Below are 19,244 nucleotides of genomic sequence, written 5' to 3'. Positions count from 1 at the left end.
CTGTTAAAACTGGTTCTTTTGCAGTATGGTGAATACTAGAGGCGTACCCAGCAAAAGAACTCGTGGTAATGTTCAGCTTGAGACGGGTCAGTCAAGTCGTGAACCTGTGGTTCCATCGGTGGAGGCACACCTATCGGTAATATTCTCTGATTTCAATCACCGTAAGGCTTTTGTGGCCCTTATGTGTCGTCCATTCCGCCCCACCCGCTGTGTTAATCCTGGAATTTTGGAGACTTTGGGGATTAAAGAGGACATATTTCACATCTTCCGGATTCTGGGTATGGAGGGGTTATATCACTTGAGGAAGAAGTCCTACCCCCACTTGACCTTGGAGTTTTTGAGCTCCTATGTTTATGACAAGAAGGGAAAGACTGTCTCTTTTCGTCTCATGAATAAGGATCATGAGCTTACCTTAGATGAGTTTGCTGACCATTTGGGTCTAGAGGCCGAGGGGGAGGGGTACATTACTGATGTGGCCAAGAACAGTGGTGCACCCTCTTTACCTTCCATATTTGACTGGCAAACCTGCTCCTAGTGCTAGTGCCATGCTGATCAATGATGTGCAACATGTTTCCCTTCGTATGTTTCTGAGGATGTTGACCTGTTTGCTATACTCGAGAGACGACGTGAGCAAGCTTAATTCTCACGAGGTCATGTTGCTTATGTCTTATCTTAACCTATACCGTCAGAAACCGTTCTACTACAGTGCTCTCGGGGTAGTGTGCTCTAGTCTTGAGCGCATGGCACAGTCCGATACCCGACACATTGCTTGCGGGGCCATAGTGACCCGCCTAGCTCAGCGCCAGACAGATTTTGAGGCCTCACCCCCGGAGAGGGATGAGTATGTAGAGACTGTTCCTACCATGGACGCCCAGTACTTGTGTCAGAACAGATGGTTGAGGAGGATGGATGACGGGTCTTATGCCTGGAGGGTGAGGGGATCTATGTGGATGGTGCTTCCAGACCCAGCCCGCCTCCCTGTTGTTGACCATTTGGCTGAGTGGGAGCCTTGTGCTATTTCTAGGCCTCCGCCCCAGACCTACCTGATTGACCCTAGGACCCTCTTGGACCTACCTGAGCCTGTCACCGTGCCTGAGGGGCAACAGCAGGCACCTCCCCCACCTCGAGAGCGCCGTAGGGTTAGGCAGTCCAGGGTGGACCCGGTTGTACCGGAGCCCTCTTACTCCGCCCCTGACTTCTACCCGTACCAGTACTCGCCCTACCCCATAGTGCATGACCCCAGGATGCAGCCGAGTGACCTGGCTGAGCGGATCTCCACTACTTTCGTGCTCCGCAACGTGCATGAGATGGCCCTTAACCAGGGCATAGGGACACAGCTAGCACAGCCTGTCTGGTGGAGGGGACCGGGAGTGGACACGGGAGTATTCCACAGCTATGGAGTGGACCCGAGTTACTGGAGACCTCCGGAGGAGACTGAGTTTGGCTGCCTTGCGGGACCGTGGGGAGCCAACTATGGCAGTCAGCTAGGAGGAGATGCATCAGCAGCAGCAGCAGGTTTTGCAGGTGTGGGCAGTTCAGGCGCAGGTACTTCTAGCGCAGGTGGTGATGATGATATGGAGGAGGGTCCTCGTTATTGACTTTGTGTTGTTAGATTGCTTGGAGTGGCTTCTTTGATGTTGGATTTATTTCTTTTGTGTTGGACTTATTACTTTTATGTTGGATTTTTACTTTCGGGATTTATTAGTTACTATGGATGACTGTACTTGGCCTTAAGGCCGTTACCTTTCTTTTGACTTAACTGTGGACCTAGTGGAATTGGTTATGTTCCGTATTGTGGTAGTATGTTTGGTCGCAGGTAACACAGGATGTTGGATTGCAATTGTTGGCTCTCTGCCTGTTACAACTCGGCCGAGTATACCCTTATACTCGACCGAGTAGAGCTTACTCGGCCGAGTAACCCTTCATACTCGACCGAATTTTACTATTACAGGGACCCCTTGTGATGTATGCTTATCAACTGTGAGATGTATGTGGTTGTTACATGTTAAAGTGGGTAGGTGTTTCATAGTATCCTTTGCGTAAACGGTCTACGTTGGTATGTACGTACTTGGGGTAGTGTATCGATTTAGGAAGATTTATTTAGTATGGGAATACTAAAACATAGTAAGAACTGTCATAACTGCCCCGAGTCTACACATTTGCATGATTGATGATTCAATGTTATCTATCGTAACATCTCTGTTTGGTATGAGTATATACTTATTGCCGTCACATTCTGTTGCTATGAGTCGTGTAATGTCATAGAGTAAGCTTGGTAATATTAAGTAGGGTTATTTATAGTTATGGGTAATGTCACAGTTGGCACGTATGTGTTGGTTCACGGTACGGAAAGTGTTTAGCGGTGAACTTCGGGGACGAAGTTCCTTTAAGAGGGAAAGAGTAATGTCGCGGAAATAAATGTTTAATTATGTCTATAATATTCGGAATCACGTGTATATTATGTATGTTAGTATTCAGAATTTGTCTATAATATTCGGAATCACGTGTATATTATGTATGTTAGTATTCGGAATTTGCATTATGTTTCCTTGAAGTTGTATTCATAGTGTACTCAAGTGATATGAATGTTATACTTTGTACCTATGTTATACTGTGTATGGGTGTATGGAATGTTGTGGTTGGGTTTTGTTTTGTAGTTGTGTATGGTTGCTAGTTGTTGTATTGCTTTTAACAAGAGAGTGAGGATGAATTCATTAATTTCCGTAAGTTATGTGTAATAGTTAGTGAGCGATATTGCTTGGAGGAATAGATGTGGTAGATAATTGTTGCATGAGAAATGTGGTGTCACAGTGCGTGACCCTGAGGTGAGCGGAGTGTGGGCTGAACTTCAGGGACGAAGTTCTTTTTAAGGGAGGAAGATTGTGATACCCAGGATATTTAAGAACTCTGTTGACCGACCTTGTTGACCAGACAGACCTTAGAGATGAATGGGTGAGGGATTAGGCTTGTAACATGAGCTTTATAGGATTGTTTACTCGACCTAGTTGAGGCTACTCGGCCGAGTATCATCTATACTCGACCGAGTAGAGCCTACTCGGCCGAGTACTCCCGTACTCGACCGAGTATGGCTGCCGTCAACACGTTAATATAAAATGCAAGTTCGCGAGATTCATTTCATTTTCTTTTCCCATTTCTTCGACAGTTTCTCCTTCTCTAACCCTAGCCTATCTCCCTCTCCTATCACCCCATCCCTTCACACTCTAATGTATATAGCCTAAACCCCCACCATGGGAAGGACGGGATTCAGATGACGTGTGTGGTGGCCGTCTACGTCACCATCGATGCGTATTGTTAGGTAAGTTTCTGCCATGTGTTCTTTTGAGTGATTCTTTGAGTATAGTTGTATAATAGGAGGTGGTTGTCATTTCTAGGATGCTTATTGGAGTCGTGCGTGGCTATGTATGGATGTCTTACATGCTTTGCGACGAGGTAGGGTTTCCTACTCAGTTTTACTGTTAATTGTTATGGCATGTTTGCTTTGTGATTATTGTTAACTGCTGATCATCGGAGTATGGGCGTTGTGGTGACGGAGTTGGTGTGGAGAGGTTGTGACAGCTGTGATGCTGTGTGTTGTGATTGTGGTGGAGTCACTTGCGGGAGTGGCTTCACACCCTAGTTCGCCCTCCATGGAACCCGCCACGGGAGGGGATGTGCACATTAAGGGACAGGGATTTGTTTCAGTCGCTCGTTGATGAGCTGGACTTGGTGGGATCGGCTGCGGTCACCAACTGGCGGCGTGGATTACCTGTTGCGATGGGTAATCTGGCAGGGCTACACACTTCGGTGTGTAGTCGGTTACGATGTGAGATCGGGAGACTGGGGAGTGTGGATGATCAGCTAGTTACCTTATTGCTTGTTTTATATTGTTTGAGTAATATTGACCCCGTGGTTGTTATTTTGTAAAACCTGCGGTGATCCATTCGGGGATGGTGAGCAGTTGGCTTAGCAGGTACTGTTGATTCTGGCTGCTAGGATTGGAGGGATCGAGTCATCACACTACCAGTCTAGAGATGTGGTGTCTTGAGTGTTGTAGTTGTACCTTTGGCGGAATGAGTTTGTATCGAGTCATATTGTATGAGATATATTAATATTTTATAATTGTTCTTTTATTGTCTAATTTTATCTACTTCCTCGGGAAACCGAGATGGTGACACCGTCATACACTAGGATGATCCTTGGTAAGGCATCTTGGTGTGCGGGGGTGTTACACTCGCGCCTCTATGGGGCTGCCTGACACTGTTCTGCCTCGTTTTTAACACTTGTCTAGGACGATCCCGATGAAGGTTAATCCGAATACATGACGGATCAGATTGACAAGTTTACATTTTTATACTTTGTCATTTAAACACACTTTTTCTAATAAATGGATCGTGTTAAGCATCATAACCCGAACTTGGTAAATAGATGTTTAATTTCCGTTTTCACATGCAAATCAATCTAAATCCAACTTGACATCTTATACTTGATATTTGGATAAACAAACCAACTTAGAAAGCTCACATGTTAGGTTAAACGTTTGGATGTGCATTCATGCATTTACACCGTTTTATCAACTCTTACACTTAAACAACCACGATCGATCAGTAGAGGCCGCTAACGCGGGCGGAATTGGGTGTCCGATTAAAGGGCTTCCCAATACGTACCCTCACCCCTTACTCAGAACCTTTGGATAGTGGATGGCCTTATCCAGGGCGTACGAGAGTCATTGTAGGCATAGAATGCTAAAAGGGGGACGAGTCCTTATCTTTAATACCTATGTCAAACACCGCTTTTTGCCTTGATTGACCTAGGTATAAAGTGGATTTCGAACGGGTTCCAGGCATCCCATAATTGCTTGGTGGCGACTGCGAACATCTCTACATCGTTTCGCGGCCTTTGCCGAGACGATACCGACCGATCCGAAGCGATCCGGTCGAAAGCATTTTTACGCCGCCGAGTGTGGCTTTCAAGAGACTGATGTACGTCCACAGATTGGCTTGGCGTGCATGTGGCCCATGTCCACACCTATGAATTGGCTTCTCCAAAATGGGGTTTTGCATGTTTCTTGTAGCATTTACAACCTCTTTCTGCAATCTAGCATATTCTACTGCTTGTGTTATGGTTGCTGGCCTAAAAGCCTTCACAAATGGCTTAGTAACGGACTTTAATCCTCCAATAAAGCTATCAAGAAAGTATTGGTCAGGCAGCAAATAAGGGTTTCTTTGAAGCATTACTCCTTTCAAATGCTCAAAATTATCAATCTATTCATCTTGGTGAAATTTACTGAGCTCCTCTACAACATTGCTATCAACTTCTTTCTTAAATCTAGCACACAAATCAGTTTTAAAATCATGCCAATCAACATTTCTCCTTACAACAAGATAACTATGTACCCATAATTCTGCTTTGCCAATCATATACAATGATATGCTAAATCAATTTTTTTGATGTTCTGGAATTTTACATAATTCAAAATATTTAGCACACTTCTTCAACCTTATTCGAGGGTCCATACCATTAAACACAAGAAACCCAACTTTAGGGTTAAAACCTAAATTACGATTATGGTTTATACCTGTGTTAGGCACTCCATTATCATGATTTTGGAGATTTTATATCGATTTCTCTTAAAGCAATTGCAAGATTGTAGCGATTTGATCTTTAATTGACTTCATTTTTTCCTTCATTGTTGCAGATAATTGAGCAAGTGTGAGACGAGCCAGCTTTCAATTGATTTAACCCAGAATCTTGACACCCAAATAAACCCTAATTTTAGTGCCAAAATTAGATGCGTGATATTCAGGACCGGGGTCTCTAATACCAAGTGTAATACACTTCAGGGAATTAATCCGAAAAATGAATTACACAAGGCAAAATCAATCAAAGGAATCCTAAATTGAAGAAAGAAATTCGATTGAAGATTGAATTGTATTTGCTTGAGAACAAGATTAAAAGAGTAATTGTTGAATGTTTTTACATAATTTGTCAGTACAACCAAGTGACAACTAACTAATGTAACAACTAACTCTAACAACTTATTTGGACTGCTAACCTGGCCCTAACAGTCTAGTAAGTCTTATATGATCCCTCATTGTACGATCATATATTCATATATATTGGGCTAAAACAACACGAATGAGCCTAGAAGGCTAGAACATACAATGGTAAACAAAACAAAACAAGTCGATTGAATACCGCGTTTAAGGGCTTGTTTGGATAGCAAAATAGGAGGGAAAGGGAGGGGGGAGGGGGGATAGAGGGAAAGGAAAGGGAGGGGAGAGAAGGGGAGGGAGAATAGGAAGTGATTGTTTGGATACATTTTTCCTCCAAATCTTTCCTATGTTGGAGAAAGGAAAATGAATCCCTCCAAATCTCTCCCCCTCCATTTCTCTTTACCAATATTTCTTATCCAAACAAAAGATTTTAAATCTCTTACTCTCCCTCCCTTTCCTTTCTCTCCAAATCTCTCAATCCAAACACACCCTAAAGGTATTAATTCGCGACAAAAACACCTTCCAAAATGCTAAGGTTCATTGTTGAAGTTAACTTGCAAATAGTGTGGCCATCTTCAAAGCTTAGTTACATGACTTACATCACCCATTTAAACATGACGTTAGGTACCAAAAATATTCCTCATTTATTAGAACCAAACATCTGGTACTCCAACAAACAAGGTAAAAACAATCCTCACACTTACGATTGTTCAAATTGACATCCCAACCGTTTAACCTTTGTCTTTATAGCATTTTGGGAAATTCTTATCATTTCAGAATTCCGAAGAATCAGAATTCTGTCGTCAGGATCTCAAAATCGTAAAGGGTGCTCCAGAAATAGATTTGAAAAATACATGAACCAGAAACCAAATTTATGCGATACAGCAACCTATCATTAAAGACCGTGGTTACATCCAAAATGTCATATTCTAGGGTCGTTACACCATACTATTAATATGTGCCATATCAAATGCCATCCTTTTGTAAATGTTTTGGCTTTACCATATTTTGAACAATAATTGACCGCATTTAGCAAAATTAACCCGTATTGGTTAAAACCACTATCAGACCGAAACTGGGTCCAAATACTATGGTTACACACTTGCACAGTTGCACCTCATAGTAACTTATCAGGCTGTACAGTGATGCTACGGGATGCATGAAGCCCACCTAAAATTAACACAAATTCTTGTTTAATACGGATACTATCCTAATTCCTATATACTCATGTGGGGTGATATTTGACTCGTCTTTAAGCAAGACTAGCTGTAAGTTTAAAGCTCTTGTTCACTTTACTTTTTTCTCTTAAGATACCTAACCATCAACCTAGAGACTAGAGGCTAGAGGCTAGAACAAGTTGATGCAGCTTTTAATAAGACTGCATGGTGCATGGACACTTCATCCTAACTTCTACTCCTCACTATATATACTCTGACAAACAGAAAACTTTTGATCACATTTATTTGTAAAATAATACTATAAATTTCTTCTGGGGTTTCTAATGGAACACAGGAGAACATTTGTTCATCTTGAAGCAAATCACATTTACAAAGTTATGATTATTAGTTTCCTAATCACCTCAGGATTTCTGTATTCATATGGCTTCAACATTGGCTTCTATGATTTCTCGTGCCCTGACGCAGAATTCATTGTTAGAAACACAGTCAGGTCAGCAGCATCAAACGACGCAACTGTTCCAGGGAAATTACTGCGGCTTCTCTTTCATGACTGCTTTGTCGAAGTGAGCTCCTCTGAAACATCAAACAAGACAAATTAAGGGTCTGCTTGTGTATTTGTTATAATTAAAGTAAGACTTTATAATTACGTTCTTGCAGGGTTGTGATGCATCAGTGCTAATTGAAGGGCACGAGACAGAAAGAGATGATCCAGCAAATGGTTCACTCGGGGGATTTGAAGTCATAGAGTTTGCCAAAGCGGAGATTGAGGATTTCTGCCCTGGAATTGTTTCGTGTGCTGATATTCTCGCACTGGCAGCTAGAGATGCTGTTGCACTGGTATAATATAACACAGTGAATTGGATTTTATCTTTTCAGTGCAGATAACTTTTACTTTCATTTGATTGACGTAATATGTGATGTTCTAATAATAGGCAGGAGGGCCAGACATTCAGATTCCAACAGGAAGGCTAGACGGAAGATCTTCTAAATTGTCAAATGTCAGGCCGAACCTTATCGATACTAGTTTTACACTGGATGACATGATCGAGATTTTTGTATCTAAAGGATTATCATTACACGATATAGTCGTCCTCTCAGGTATAAATTGCTGGAAACCGGCACCTTATTCTTTTTTTTTTTCAGTTTTTTTGTGTTTATGGCCTCAAATTAAACCTAAGGCACGAAACCACAATCAAAGTAAGCAACAGCATTCCAACACGAAATCACCTAAGAGTTACTTTTTCGAAAAAATACCTGAGAGATTTAACATTGCAGGTGCACACACCATCGGATTAGCTCACTGCAGTGCGTTCAATGAAAGATTCCAAATCAACTCGGAAGGGAACTTGACATTCGTTGATTCAACTTTAGACAGATCTTATGCATTGCATCTAGCTCAAAGATGTTCGAGAAGTGCATCAGCAATGGTTAACATTGATCCACAGACACCCCATTTCTTCGATAGACAGTACTACAACAACCTGATAGCACACAGGGGACTCTTTCAGTCTGATTCTGTTCTTTTTGCCGACCAACGTACTAAAAACTTAGTTGAGATATTAGCCAGTGACATGTCCAGATTCTACCGGGTATGGCGTCAATCTTTCATTAAGATGAGCAGCATCGGAGTAAAGACCGATGGTGAAGGAGAAGTTCGACAAATTTGTTCACGGATAAATGGGTGAAGGGTGAGAGTTTACCAATACAACGAGCCAAAGATTTTAACACTCTACTTCTGTAATGTTGCATACAATTCTATAATACAATATATCCAGAACGCATTTTTGCTAAAAAGTTAAAATCGGTTCCAGATTCTAATCACAGTAACTGAGGTCAACACATGATCAACTGACAAATATGAAATATGAGACTTTAAACTTGAAAAGAAATGACTTACTCAAAGTGACGACTCTGCGATGGTTTCCTCCTGTATAAAGTTATAAACCAAGTCTTAATTAGTATTCATGATAAACACAAGACCGTGATGAAGAAGAAGAAGAAGAAGACAACGAGGCACCCATATTCATCACCTGAAACATTGAAATGAGCTCATATTTTCCTTAAGATTTTGAACAGGTTCTTAACTCCATCCTACATGCTACAGCCATCCCCAAAGCCACCCCTTTTATAATGTTAAGAGAATGTTTCCTTTTAATCCTGCTTTTCTGGACACAGAGCAGATGAAAGGCATCAGTATCAGTACCCTCTCGTGGTAAAAGGGAAAAGAACGAACAAATTCGCCTGTATGACAAAAGTAAAGCTAAGTCTTGATGGGCATAACGACTCAAACATCATAACCAACATTGACTGAGCAATAGGATAATCAATCCCCTTAGTGGCAAACTGTGTTACTCGGATTAGGATGCAAGAGTAGGAGGGACACAACTATTTTCAAAACGAGATACACGTTTAATTGCCTATAATGAGGTGCCAGTGTTGTATAGACGTGCAAACAAAGTGAAGATTCAAACTACACAGGTGACAGGACCTCCATTTTACCAGGCAGAGATGAAATTTATAAATTTCTCACAAATTTAACACACATACATGAACATCAACAAATTAGAACAAATACAGATCTACAAACAACAAAACACTTTACTCTCTCGAATATTAAATAACACTCGGTCTAAAACCCATCTATTAAAATTGCTAAATATGACGGTAGTAAAATTTAGACCCTTGACCACAAAATAACACGAAATATCAACATAGTTAGTTGAATCCGTAAATAGTGCTTCCTTCTAATTTAGAGAAGAAATCTTCTCTTATGTCCTACTCCTTCGGTCATTACTAAATTTTCTCGTCATAAAGAACAAACAATATTAATTTGTCGAAACATTGAATTATGTTAGTACAACCCGTTGATAACCCCTTTAAAAAATAATCGAGGAATTGATAGCGATTCACATACCTTAGCAATCTCGAATACAATTCTTGCCCAAACCTAGGCCAATGTGGCTCTTATACCACCTGTAGGAAGCCACTAAGGAGTAGTTTCCGCCTGATCATAGTTCCATGGAGGTTCCATCTTACAAGCAATTGACAATCACAAATTACTCGAAATATTGGTAGCTGTGAATCGACGTGTACAAAAAACCAATCACACTTAGACTGTCATTTTCTCATTCAAACTCCACCTTAAAAGAAGAATTGGTGAGGAGTGTTGCTGAAAATGATTGGATAACAACATAGAAACCAAATCTATTGCGTACAGCAACAGTTGATAAAAGACATGGATTATGTACTAACCAGAATGAGATATTGAGTCTGCCATAAATTCCTGCCATCTCTCAAAGTTTAAGGCTCATGTTCACCTTCCCAAACTGTCACTGTCTTAGTAGGACACTATCCATCAGCTTACTAACTATCAATCAAGAGCAAATAATGCAGCTTTTAATAAGCCGGCATTGACATTTCAATTTACCTTCTACCCGTACTATATAAAGGAAACTATGTTATCATGTTCATGCTATATTGACTCGAGAAATTGTAATTTCTTCTGCTATTTCTCATGGAAAACAGAACAACATCTGTACATCCTGAAGTAACTCACATTTGCAAAGTTGCTTTGATTTTATTTTTCTTGTTCATGTCAGGATTTTCATGTTCATTTGCCTTGGACATTGGCTTCTATGATTTATCATGCCCGGACGCAGAATTCATTGTCAGAACAACAGTCAGATCAGCAGCATTTAATGATGCAACTGTTCCTCCAAAGTTACTGAGGCTTCTCTTCCATGACTGCTTTGTCGAAGTGAGTGAGCTCCTGTTTCTTGGCACTGAATCAACAAACTGATAGCTTAGGGGATATTATGTGCATGTAATATGATTATAGTAAACTATTGAAGTCGTGCTCTTGCAGGGTTGTGATGCATCAGTGCTAGTAGAAGGGGAAGATACCGAAAGGGATGATCCTGCAAATGCTTCACTTGGAGGATTTGAAGTTATAGAGGCTGCCAAAGCGGAGATTGAGGATTTCTGCCCTGGAATTGTTTCGTGTGCTGATATTCTCGCAATGGCAGCTAGAGATGCTGTCGCGCTGGTATAACACCATAGCACATTACTTTTTATCTTCTGAATCATACTATATCTTTTGCTTTCAGATTTAAATAATGTGGTAGTTATAATAATAGACAGGAGGGCCAGACATCCAGATTCCAAAAGGAAGGCTGGATGGAAGGGTTTCGGCTTTGTCAAATGTCAGGCCAAACCTTATCGACACAAGTTTCACAGTGGATACTATGATTCAGATTTTTGGGTCTAAAGGGTTATCTATGGAAGATATTGTTATCCTCTCAGGTACTACAAATTACTGATTCCTTAATTTCGACAGGTTAGTAAGTTATTTCTGATTTTGTTGGCGTTGCAGGTGCACACACCATTGGATCAGCTCACTGCAGCGTTTTTGACGATAGATTCAAAATCGACTCAAACGGAAACCTGACATTTTGTGATTCAACTCTCAGCAAAGGTTATGCACTGAGTTTGGGTAAAAAGTGCTCGAAAAGCGAATCAGAAGCGGTTATGACGGATCCAAACACGCCATTCTACTTTGACAATCAGTACTACAAAAACCTGATTGCACACAGGGGGCTCTTTCAGACTGATTCTGAACTTTATGCTGACCAACGAACTAAAAACTTGGTTGAACAATTTGCCAATGACTCAGACAGATTCTACCAAGGATGGAGCGAGTCATTCATCAAAGTCAGCAGCATAGGAGTAAAGACAGATAGCGAGGGAGAAGTTCGACAAATTTGCTCACAGATAAACGGCTGAAAGATGAAAGTAATCAAAATTTCATACATGCATTGTTGTAAACTTGATAGAGCAACCACAAACTTTTTCTATAGTAATTGCATACGGAGTGTAAGTTATTGTTTTTGATAGAATAAAAGCTGAAAGAAATGTTGCGACACAAGTTTTTTACCCTATACAGCAACAAAAAAACATCAACACAGCCTGAACAGTTGTTTGGATGTCGAGGTTAGGAATACAATTTCCCTTATTTAGTTAGCGAATAGACTTGAAGACTGAAACGAAATGGAGGGATTCATCTAACAGTTTAACAAAGTAACAATATATATGATGGTTTTGCTACTAAATTACGTAACTTGATCATACAAAATTGTCAAGTTTGAGTAATGAGTAGTGCTAGATATCAGATTGTTAGAAATCAATTGTACACGAATAGGAAAAACAATGAATAAAACTACATCGAATCGACTTCACTTTCCTAGTAGAACAATTCGACCCTTATATCAGTGCGTGAGTTGTTCCGAATTTTCTATTGAGATAAGACGGTGTCCCTCTGAATTTGGCACAAAGATAGAGATATAAGTTGGAAGTTTTTGTATATAGTTTGTTAACTTTGTTCTAGACGCAGAAGAATGATTAAATCTGTATGTTCAATCTATACCGTAAATTCGTAAATAGTTATGTAAGCGTATACGTACTTCCCGTACTTTCATTATATTATATCGAATTTACCCATCCACGAACCAAACAAGAGTTACGCTAAATGAACCGGTAATTACACTTAAATCACTAACAATTAGTTCAAGTTTTACGATTATCTGATAAATTCAACAAGCATATGATAAAATCAACAGATTGGAGGCCGTAACATAACTATTTGTGTACCCATGAATGTCGGCGAAATAACATCCAGTTACAACCCAATTCACTAAGGAAAATGAAAGGGCGCCACCCGGTGACACCCAATTTGGGCGCCACCCTCTCACATGGGATGAGTGGGGACCCCTTCAATAAAAAAAGGTTGTGAGTAGGGGGGATTTCTGGGTTATAAAAAACGTAGTTGCTCTTTAGCAGACAAAAATTACAATTTCCTAATCCTTAACTAATAATCCAATTAGAAAGCATAAAATGTGTTAAAACCCACTGCTGATAAAGCTGATATCACTTCACATCACATACCTCGGTAATCTCCACTTTATGCTTCCTCTTTCTACACACAAGCCATGAACAACGACATGCAAAGGAACCAAAAACATGACCAATTAATGCTCACATGCTGTTTAGTGATTATGCATATTGTCAAGTTGAAAATGCTAGAACTTTTTGCTTAAATGGGGTTCAAACGCAAACTATTTAACAAAATAGGGCGGCTTTCAAACTAATTACCAAAAATGGGTCCACGTCATCATTTCCGCGTTTTTTTTTTTTTTAAGAAATTCACCATATCTCGCTGTCCGGGACAGCGAGAATCTACAGAGGGCAAAAATGCAGCGATTGCTTTCATATTAAGCTACTTGACATGCTACTTTCGTTGTCTCCGTTCTCCTTGCTCCGAGTACCAAATAATTAAATACCACCACCATTCTCTTCTTCTCATTTCCCTTATCAAATCCACATTGTTGTTTGACTTATTAGCTTCATGGTTTGTGCAAAAAACGACTCGCAATATTGCCGTTTACAAATAATTTCGGTTTCGCTCCATGGTTTATTATACTTGGAACATGAATAATCTATATACTCCGTATATATTAATATATTATTGATGATTAGCAGGAAAAACGAGTTCATACGACAAAATAGTTGAGGTATTAGATTTGCAATAATTGCAAATATTGCATACAATACATTATCATAACATAACGCAAGTAGCTAGTTCTTCTATTTTTGTATATTATTTTCATATACACGATTTCTATTATTTTCATATACACGATTTCTATTTTTGTTGTCCGGGACAGCGAGATATGTAGAATTTCTGGAAAAAAAAAAGAAATGCGGAAATGCTGACGTGGACCCATTTTTGGTAAATAGTTTGAAAACCGCCCTATTTTGTTAAATAGTTTGGGTTTGAACCCCATTTAAGCAAAAAGTTCAAAATGCTACCAGTGAAAACGTTTGGTCTAATTTGCTCGTTTTTGAAAGCTAGAGTTAAATTGTACTTAGTGACAACTAGAACTTACAAACGGGTCAACTAAGTCGGGTTTAGATCAGCTTCATTCGGATCGGCTCAATTTTAGGTTTGCAAGAATTCGGGTCAGGTTGGATTGACAGAATGACAGTTAACTATAATCAAGTTACTTATTTATAATTAATAATCGATGTGCAACAATAAACATTCGAGTCGGATTATATTAGGTTAGTCAATTCGGATTCAGGCCAAACTTGCCCTAATAAAAAGTACGGAATACGGAATACAATATAGGGTTATTAAAATAGGTATAAACAAAATATTCACTATATACAAATATACAATTACTATCGTACCTATCTTGGACGATCCCGTAGTGGTGTGGATTAGCGTTTGGGCCTATTATTTTCCCTCCATTTTCATCATGTCATTGTTCCCTCCAAAGAAGAATTAGTTTAAAAAGTCTTTCCAACGGCTACTTTTAACGGATGAATGAGGACATTGAAGTCAGTCGCCAAAAGCTATTTCTACGAGGTTTCCTCCAACCATTGTCGTTTGATCAAATCCGGTATCATTTCATATGTGCATATTGGCAACAGAACTATTACTCGCTATGCCCAATGCGGCCACTTGTGTCTTGCCCGCCAAATGTTCGACGAAATGCCTCACCGAGACACTGTTTCATGGAACACCTTGATTACCGGCTACGTTAATTTGGGCCGCCATGCTATTGCCTGGGATCTGTTTAATTGGATGAGACGGTGTCATTTTGTGCCCGATAAGTACAGTTTTGGTAGTCTTCTTAAGAGTGTTGCATTCAAGGGTGACATCTGCAAAGGGGAGCAGTTGCACTGTTTGGTATACAAGGCGGGGTTTTTGTCGGATGTGGTCACGGGAAGTTCTCTTTTGGACATGTATGCCAAGTGTCGTAGGGTGGATGATGCGTATATGGTGTTTCAAATGATGCCGCAACGCAATACCGTCTCTTGGAATGCTATGATAGCAGGGTTTGTGGACAAGGATGATTTTGACACCGCATTTATGCTTTTGGATGGGATGGAAAAAGCTGGTGAGGGATTACAAGATGGTACGGTTGCTCCTTTCTTAACAATGCTTAACGATCCAAAGTATTTAAGGTTAACGGTGCAGCTCCACGGAAAGATAATCAAGAATGGGCTGGCTTTTAACAATGTTGTGTGCAATGCTCTTCTCACTGCATATGCTGAATGCATGTCATTGGATGATGCAGAGAAAGTATTTAATGGTAGCGTTGGTGCCCATGATTCGGTAACATGGAATTCCTTGCTAGCTGCATACCTTCTGCATCATAAGGAAAGGCGTGTATTTGAACTCTTCCTTGATATGAAAAATCATGGTTTCGAACCTGATATCTATACATACACAAGTGTTATAAGTGCTTGTTTTGAAGTGTCATGCCAAAATCATGGAGTATGTTTTCATTGCTTAATAATAAAGACGGGACTAGAGGGTTCAACAGCTATAGCCAATGCATTAATAGCTATGTATGTCAAGTGCGATGGAAAATCTATGGTGAATGCACTAAGAATGTTTCATTTAATTCATCAAAAAGATTCTGTTTCGTGGAATTCTGTTTTGACAGGGTTCTCACAGTATGGAATGAGTGAAGATGCTGTAAAGTTCTTTGGAGGGATGCGGTCACATGATGTCGGAATTGATCATTATTCTTTTACTGGTACCCTGAGATCTTGTGCGGACTTGGCAGCCATTGAATTGGGTCGTCAAGTTCACGCCCTTGCTCTTATGTCCGGTTTGCAATCAAATGTACATGTAGCAGGCTCATTAGTATTCATGTATTCAAAGTGCGGCTTTCTTGATGACGCTAGAAGGTCCTTTGAAGAAACCCCAAAAGACAGCCCAATTACTTGGAACTTCATCATTTTTGGATATGCCCAGCACGGGCAAGGGAAAGTTGCCTTAGAGCTTTTCCATAAAATGACCAAAAGTAAGGTTAAGCTTGACCATGTAACTTTTGTAGCAGTTCTAACAGCTTGTAGCCATATGGGCTGGGTAGATCAAGGACGCCACATTATCAAAACCATGGAATCTGAATACGGTATTCCACTGAGAATGGAGCATTATGCTTGTGCAATTGATTTGTTCGGTCGAGCTGGGCTCCTAAACGAGGTGAAGTCCTTGCTTGAGTCAATGCCATTTAAACCGGATGTAATGTTGTTGAAAACTCTATTAGGTGCTTGTAGGAGCTGTGGGGATGTTGAACTTGCAAATCAGGTTGCAAAACGTCTAGTTGAAATTGCGCCTGAAGAGCACTGCAGTTACGTAATAATGTCTGATATGTATGGGCGTCTTAAGAGGTGGGAAGATAAAGCTAGTCTAACGATGTTGATGAGGCAAAAGGGAGTGAAAAAGGTTCCAGGGTGGAGTTGGATAGAGATTAACCACGAAGCTCATTCCTTCAATGCTGAAGACAGTTCTCATCCCAATTGTAAAGAGATATATGAGGCCCTGGATGTGCTTGTGGGTGAGATGAGAATGGTAACACGATCCAACTTAGAGGATTCTATGCATGATTGCGCTATCTTCTGCTGATGTTCTACTTGATGGCTGTGACAATTACTTTGTAGCTCTGCCAAGTATGTAAGCTCTTATTCAGGACAAGATACATGCATGCAGTTTGGCGTTTGAAGAACATATCATCTACTTCTCTGCCAAGTATGTAAGCTCTTCCTAAATCTTGCCAATTCGGGCTCAGAATTTGAGATTATCTTTTCAATACTAGTTTCTCAAAAGATTAAATTATTGATTTATTGTTGACAAAAACTAGCTGCTAAGTGGATCAAATACCCATATCAATGAAATTTTGCGCTTTTAGGTCGGAAATTGTTTGATTAGGTCTTGAACTATATTGTATTCTTAATTCTTTTGTCAAACAAGCCATCTAATAGGGTGGTCTTTGTTATATTAGCTTGCTTTGATTATTTGCATCAAACTCGATTTGAACTTCTCGTACTTATCTTCATCTTCTTGGCATGAACTTGTTTGGCTACTGAGGGATATAGAAAAGCAAGCAGGAGCTTATTATCAACTAGTACATTCGTTGCACCCAGTTGATGCAATGTGGCTGCATTTGGAATATTATCATGCTTAGAAGGATTTTCAAAGGACATATACCCAAGTAGTCAAGTTTAACAAAGTCTTCTCCTTTCCAAATCATAACCTTGTTACTCGGACTCCGCTGTAAGTGTCGACACGACACACTGTCGAAGTGTCAGTGAAGTTTTCAAATTTTTGGTCCAAAATAAACCGTCAAAAGGTTTTGTAATACGAATACACGATACGCGCAAATAGAGCACAATTCAAAATTGAATCAAGTTTGGTGCCATCAAATTTGTTTTCTGGTGTGAACTATTATTAGTATTACCCCTCCTGTTATGTTTTGATTGTTTGCTTCTAGAATGTTAATTTCTGTCAATTGTGCTGGAATGTTTTGTGACATTCTGAGCCAATCAGATTTGACAAATGGTGTAAAGCAGGTGTTAAAGCTATTGGACTTTTCCACAACTACTAAAAAGTTGGGATAGTGGAACATGAATATAGTGGCATTTTGGTTACGAACCCATAAATCATTCCAACTTTTCATAATGGGTGATTTTAATAAACTGCTCAGTTGACTCGACCTCTTATTTTCACGTAAATATACAAGTCCTTTGTTGTATCGTGGTCAATTACTCGAAAACAATCTCTGTATTTTCACCCTTGTGGATATTAGGTCTCTTTTACCGCACTATAGGCCGGAACATTTATATGTTGATTCAATTATTCTCTCAAGTACTTGGAAGCTTATGATATCTATAAGAGTATGTTAAATTCCACGAAAATGATTTGTGAAAGCCATGCATGGCGTGACCGTGACGTAGTAAACATTAAGGTGTGAACAATTGAAAACGAACGTAGATGAGCATCAGAAGTTGTTAAATCATGAATAATTTTGATATAGAGTAGTATTAAGGGTGGTTTGCTGTCGTTATATTATTGATGAAAGTTAATCAATTGGATGAAGCAATTATCAAGATTCCGACGTATTAGAGTGTGTGAGGCCACAGAACATGGGTATTATTTGAAGTTAAGATTTAAGAAGTGTATAACAAGATTCCATAATCAGACAAATTATTCACTGTTTATTTGTGTCAATTTTGAACAAGAATCCAGCTCCATAAAAGTACTTAACTGTGGACTACTATCCAGTAAGATTCCAAACAAACATCATGACAACTCATAACTAATTGATAGTATATGTTCCTGTTCCCTAATCATGTCGATCCTGTTCTTTTAGGCTGAATAGAGCTGGATAGAACTGAATTGAGTTGAACTGAATCAAAATTTGCATGACATAAATAGAGCTAAATAAGCTGAGTTGAACTGAAATGAGTTGAATTGAGCTGAACTAAACTGAATGACAGCTGAAATTAAGCAAAAAAAAAAAAACGGTCACTTTTGAAGCTGCTATTAAACTTGGGCTTTCTTAGATTGTACTCAATTTGTTTTAATTATTTGTTTACTTTTAATTAATATATTCTTCAAAGAAAGGTAAATGATTAATACAGAGAGAATAAAAAACTTTTTAATATTGTTCCAAATAAAATTATTTACTCTTATATTCAAATGGAAGTTTATCAAGTCTTGAATCAAACTATTTAAACATTGAGGATAGACGAGAGAATGGAGATGTATATAGATATACAAAGCATCTTGCTTGTGATGGGTTAATCCCGTCATAAGCTGAAGACCTCTTACAAAAAGAGAGAGGGGATAAGGTGGGGCACCCCTCATGTGCTTCTCCACTCACCTCTCATGAGTATTTTGTGAAAGGAAATGGTATCTATCACAAGTTTGTGACGGATATCGCCGTCTTCAATCTTATTTTGTGATAGACATATGACTATTTATTAAGCTTGAATCATCACCAAATGTCTTGGCAGAGATGATTCTTTATTACATTATTAGTGATCTGATTATTTTCAGGTTTCAAGTTCTAAGTTTTTAGAAGCTTTGATTGTCAATTTGTCACTAAAAAAATTACAAGATAAAAGTATGAAATGGCATGGGCATTATCTAAATGTCTAGGCCAAGTATACAATTAACATTGATTGAGTCTTTGATAAGCAATAAACTAGGTCGTTAAAT

General features: G+C 39.5%; 3 protein-coding genes and 1 long non-coding RNA gene across 4 annotated transcripts; 3 read left to right on the top strand and 1 right to left on the bottom strand.

Moving 5' to 3' along the window:
* Positions 1-7,314: 7,314 nt before the first annotated feature.
* On the top strand, positions 7,315-8,965 carry LOC141605521 (peroxidase 46-like). Its single transcript, XM_074424334.1, has 4 exons — positions 7,315-7,734; positions 7,829-8,008; positions 8,104-8,269; positions 8,447-8,965. The coding sequence occupies exons 1-4, from the start codon at positions 7,495-7,497 to the stop codon at positions 8,854-8,856; spliced, it is 996 nt and encodes a 331-aa protein (XP_074280435.1). The 5' UTR covers positions 7,315-7,494; the 3' UTR covers positions 8,857-8,965.
* Positions 8,966-9,016: 51 nt separating this feature from the next.
* Positions 9,017-10,504, bottom strand: LOC141605522 (uncharacterized). The gene is made up of 4 exons (XR_012526376.1): positions 10,424-10,504; positions 10,086-10,202; positions 9,202-9,336; positions 9,017-9,098 (listed from the first exon to the last, which is right to left on the bottom strand). It is a non-coding gene; the product is annotated as an uncharacterized LOC141605522 (long non-coding RNA).
* A 172-nt stretch (positions 10,505-10,676) lies between these two features.
* Positions 10,677-12,858, top strand: LOC141605520 (peroxidase 46-like). The gene is made up of 4 exons (XM_074424332.1): positions 10,677-10,928; positions 11,037-11,216; positions 11,308-11,473; positions 11,544-12,858. Exons 1-4 carry the CDS (start codon positions 10,686-10,688, stop codon positions 11,951-11,953), a joined length of 999 nt encoding a protein of 332 aa, XP_074280433.1. The 5' UTR covers positions 10,677-10,685; the 3' UTR covers positions 11,954-12,858.
* A 1,491-nt stretch (positions 12,859-14,349) lies between these two features.
* On the top strand, positions 14,350-17,437 carry LOC141605519 (putative pentatricopeptide repeat-containing protein At3g25970). The gene has a single exon (XM_074424331.1). It carries the CDS (start codon positions 14,553-14,555, stop codon positions 16,647-16,649), a length of 2,097 nt encoding a protein of 698 aa, XP_074280432.1. The 5' UTR covers positions 14,350-14,552; the 3' UTR covers positions 16,650-17,437.
* The last annotated feature ends 1,807 nt before the right edge of the window (positions 17,438-19,244 follow it).

The sequence above is a fragment of the Silene latifolia genome, chromosome 10 (assembly GCF_048544455.1).
Source record: "Silene latifolia isolate original U9 population chromosome 10, ASM4854445v1, whole genome shotgun sequence".
Taxonomy (NCBI): domain Eukaryota; kingdom Viridiplantae; phylum Streptophyta; class Magnoliopsida; order Caryophyllales; family Caryophyllaceae; genus Silene; species Silene latifolia.
The sequence above is the reverse complement of the archived record's forward strand: the minus strand, read 5'-3'. Positions and strand labels throughout refer to the sequence as shown.

What these genes read in the sequence shown, in the direction of transcription:
- LOC141605521 (XM_074424334.1), top strand. Translation starts at nt 7,495, where the DNA reads ATGGAACACAGGAGAACATTTGTTCATCTTGAAGCAAATCACATTTAC. An exon ending in TTCATGACTGCTTTGTCGAA is followed by an intron (nt 7,735 to 7,828) that starts GTGAGCTCCTCT and finishes ACGTTCTTGCAG; the next exon opens with GGTTGTGATGCATCAGTGCT. An exon ending in CTAGAGATGCTGTTGCACTG is followed by an intron (nt 8,009 to 8,103) that starts GTATAATATAAC and finishes TTCTAATAATAG; the next exon opens with GCAGGAGGGCCAGACATTCA.
- LOC141605520 (XM_074424332.1), top strand. Translation starts at nt 10,686, where the DNA reads ATGGAAAACAGAACAACATCTGTACATCCTGAAGTAACTCACATTTGC. An exon ending in TCCATGACTGCTTTGTCGAA is followed by an intron (nt 10,929 to 11,036) that starts GTGAGTGAGCTC and finishes GTGCTCTTGCAG; the next exon opens with GGTTGTGATGCATCAGTGCT. An exon ending in AGATATTGTTATCCTCTCAG is followed by an intron (nt 11,474 to 11,543) that starts GTACTACAAATT and finishes TTGGCGTTGCAG; the next exon opens with GTGCACACACCATTGGATCA.
- LOC141605519 (XM_074424331.1), top strand. Translation starts at nt 14,553, where the DNA reads ATGAGGACATTGAAGTCAGTCGCCAAAAGCTATTTCTACGAGGTTTCC.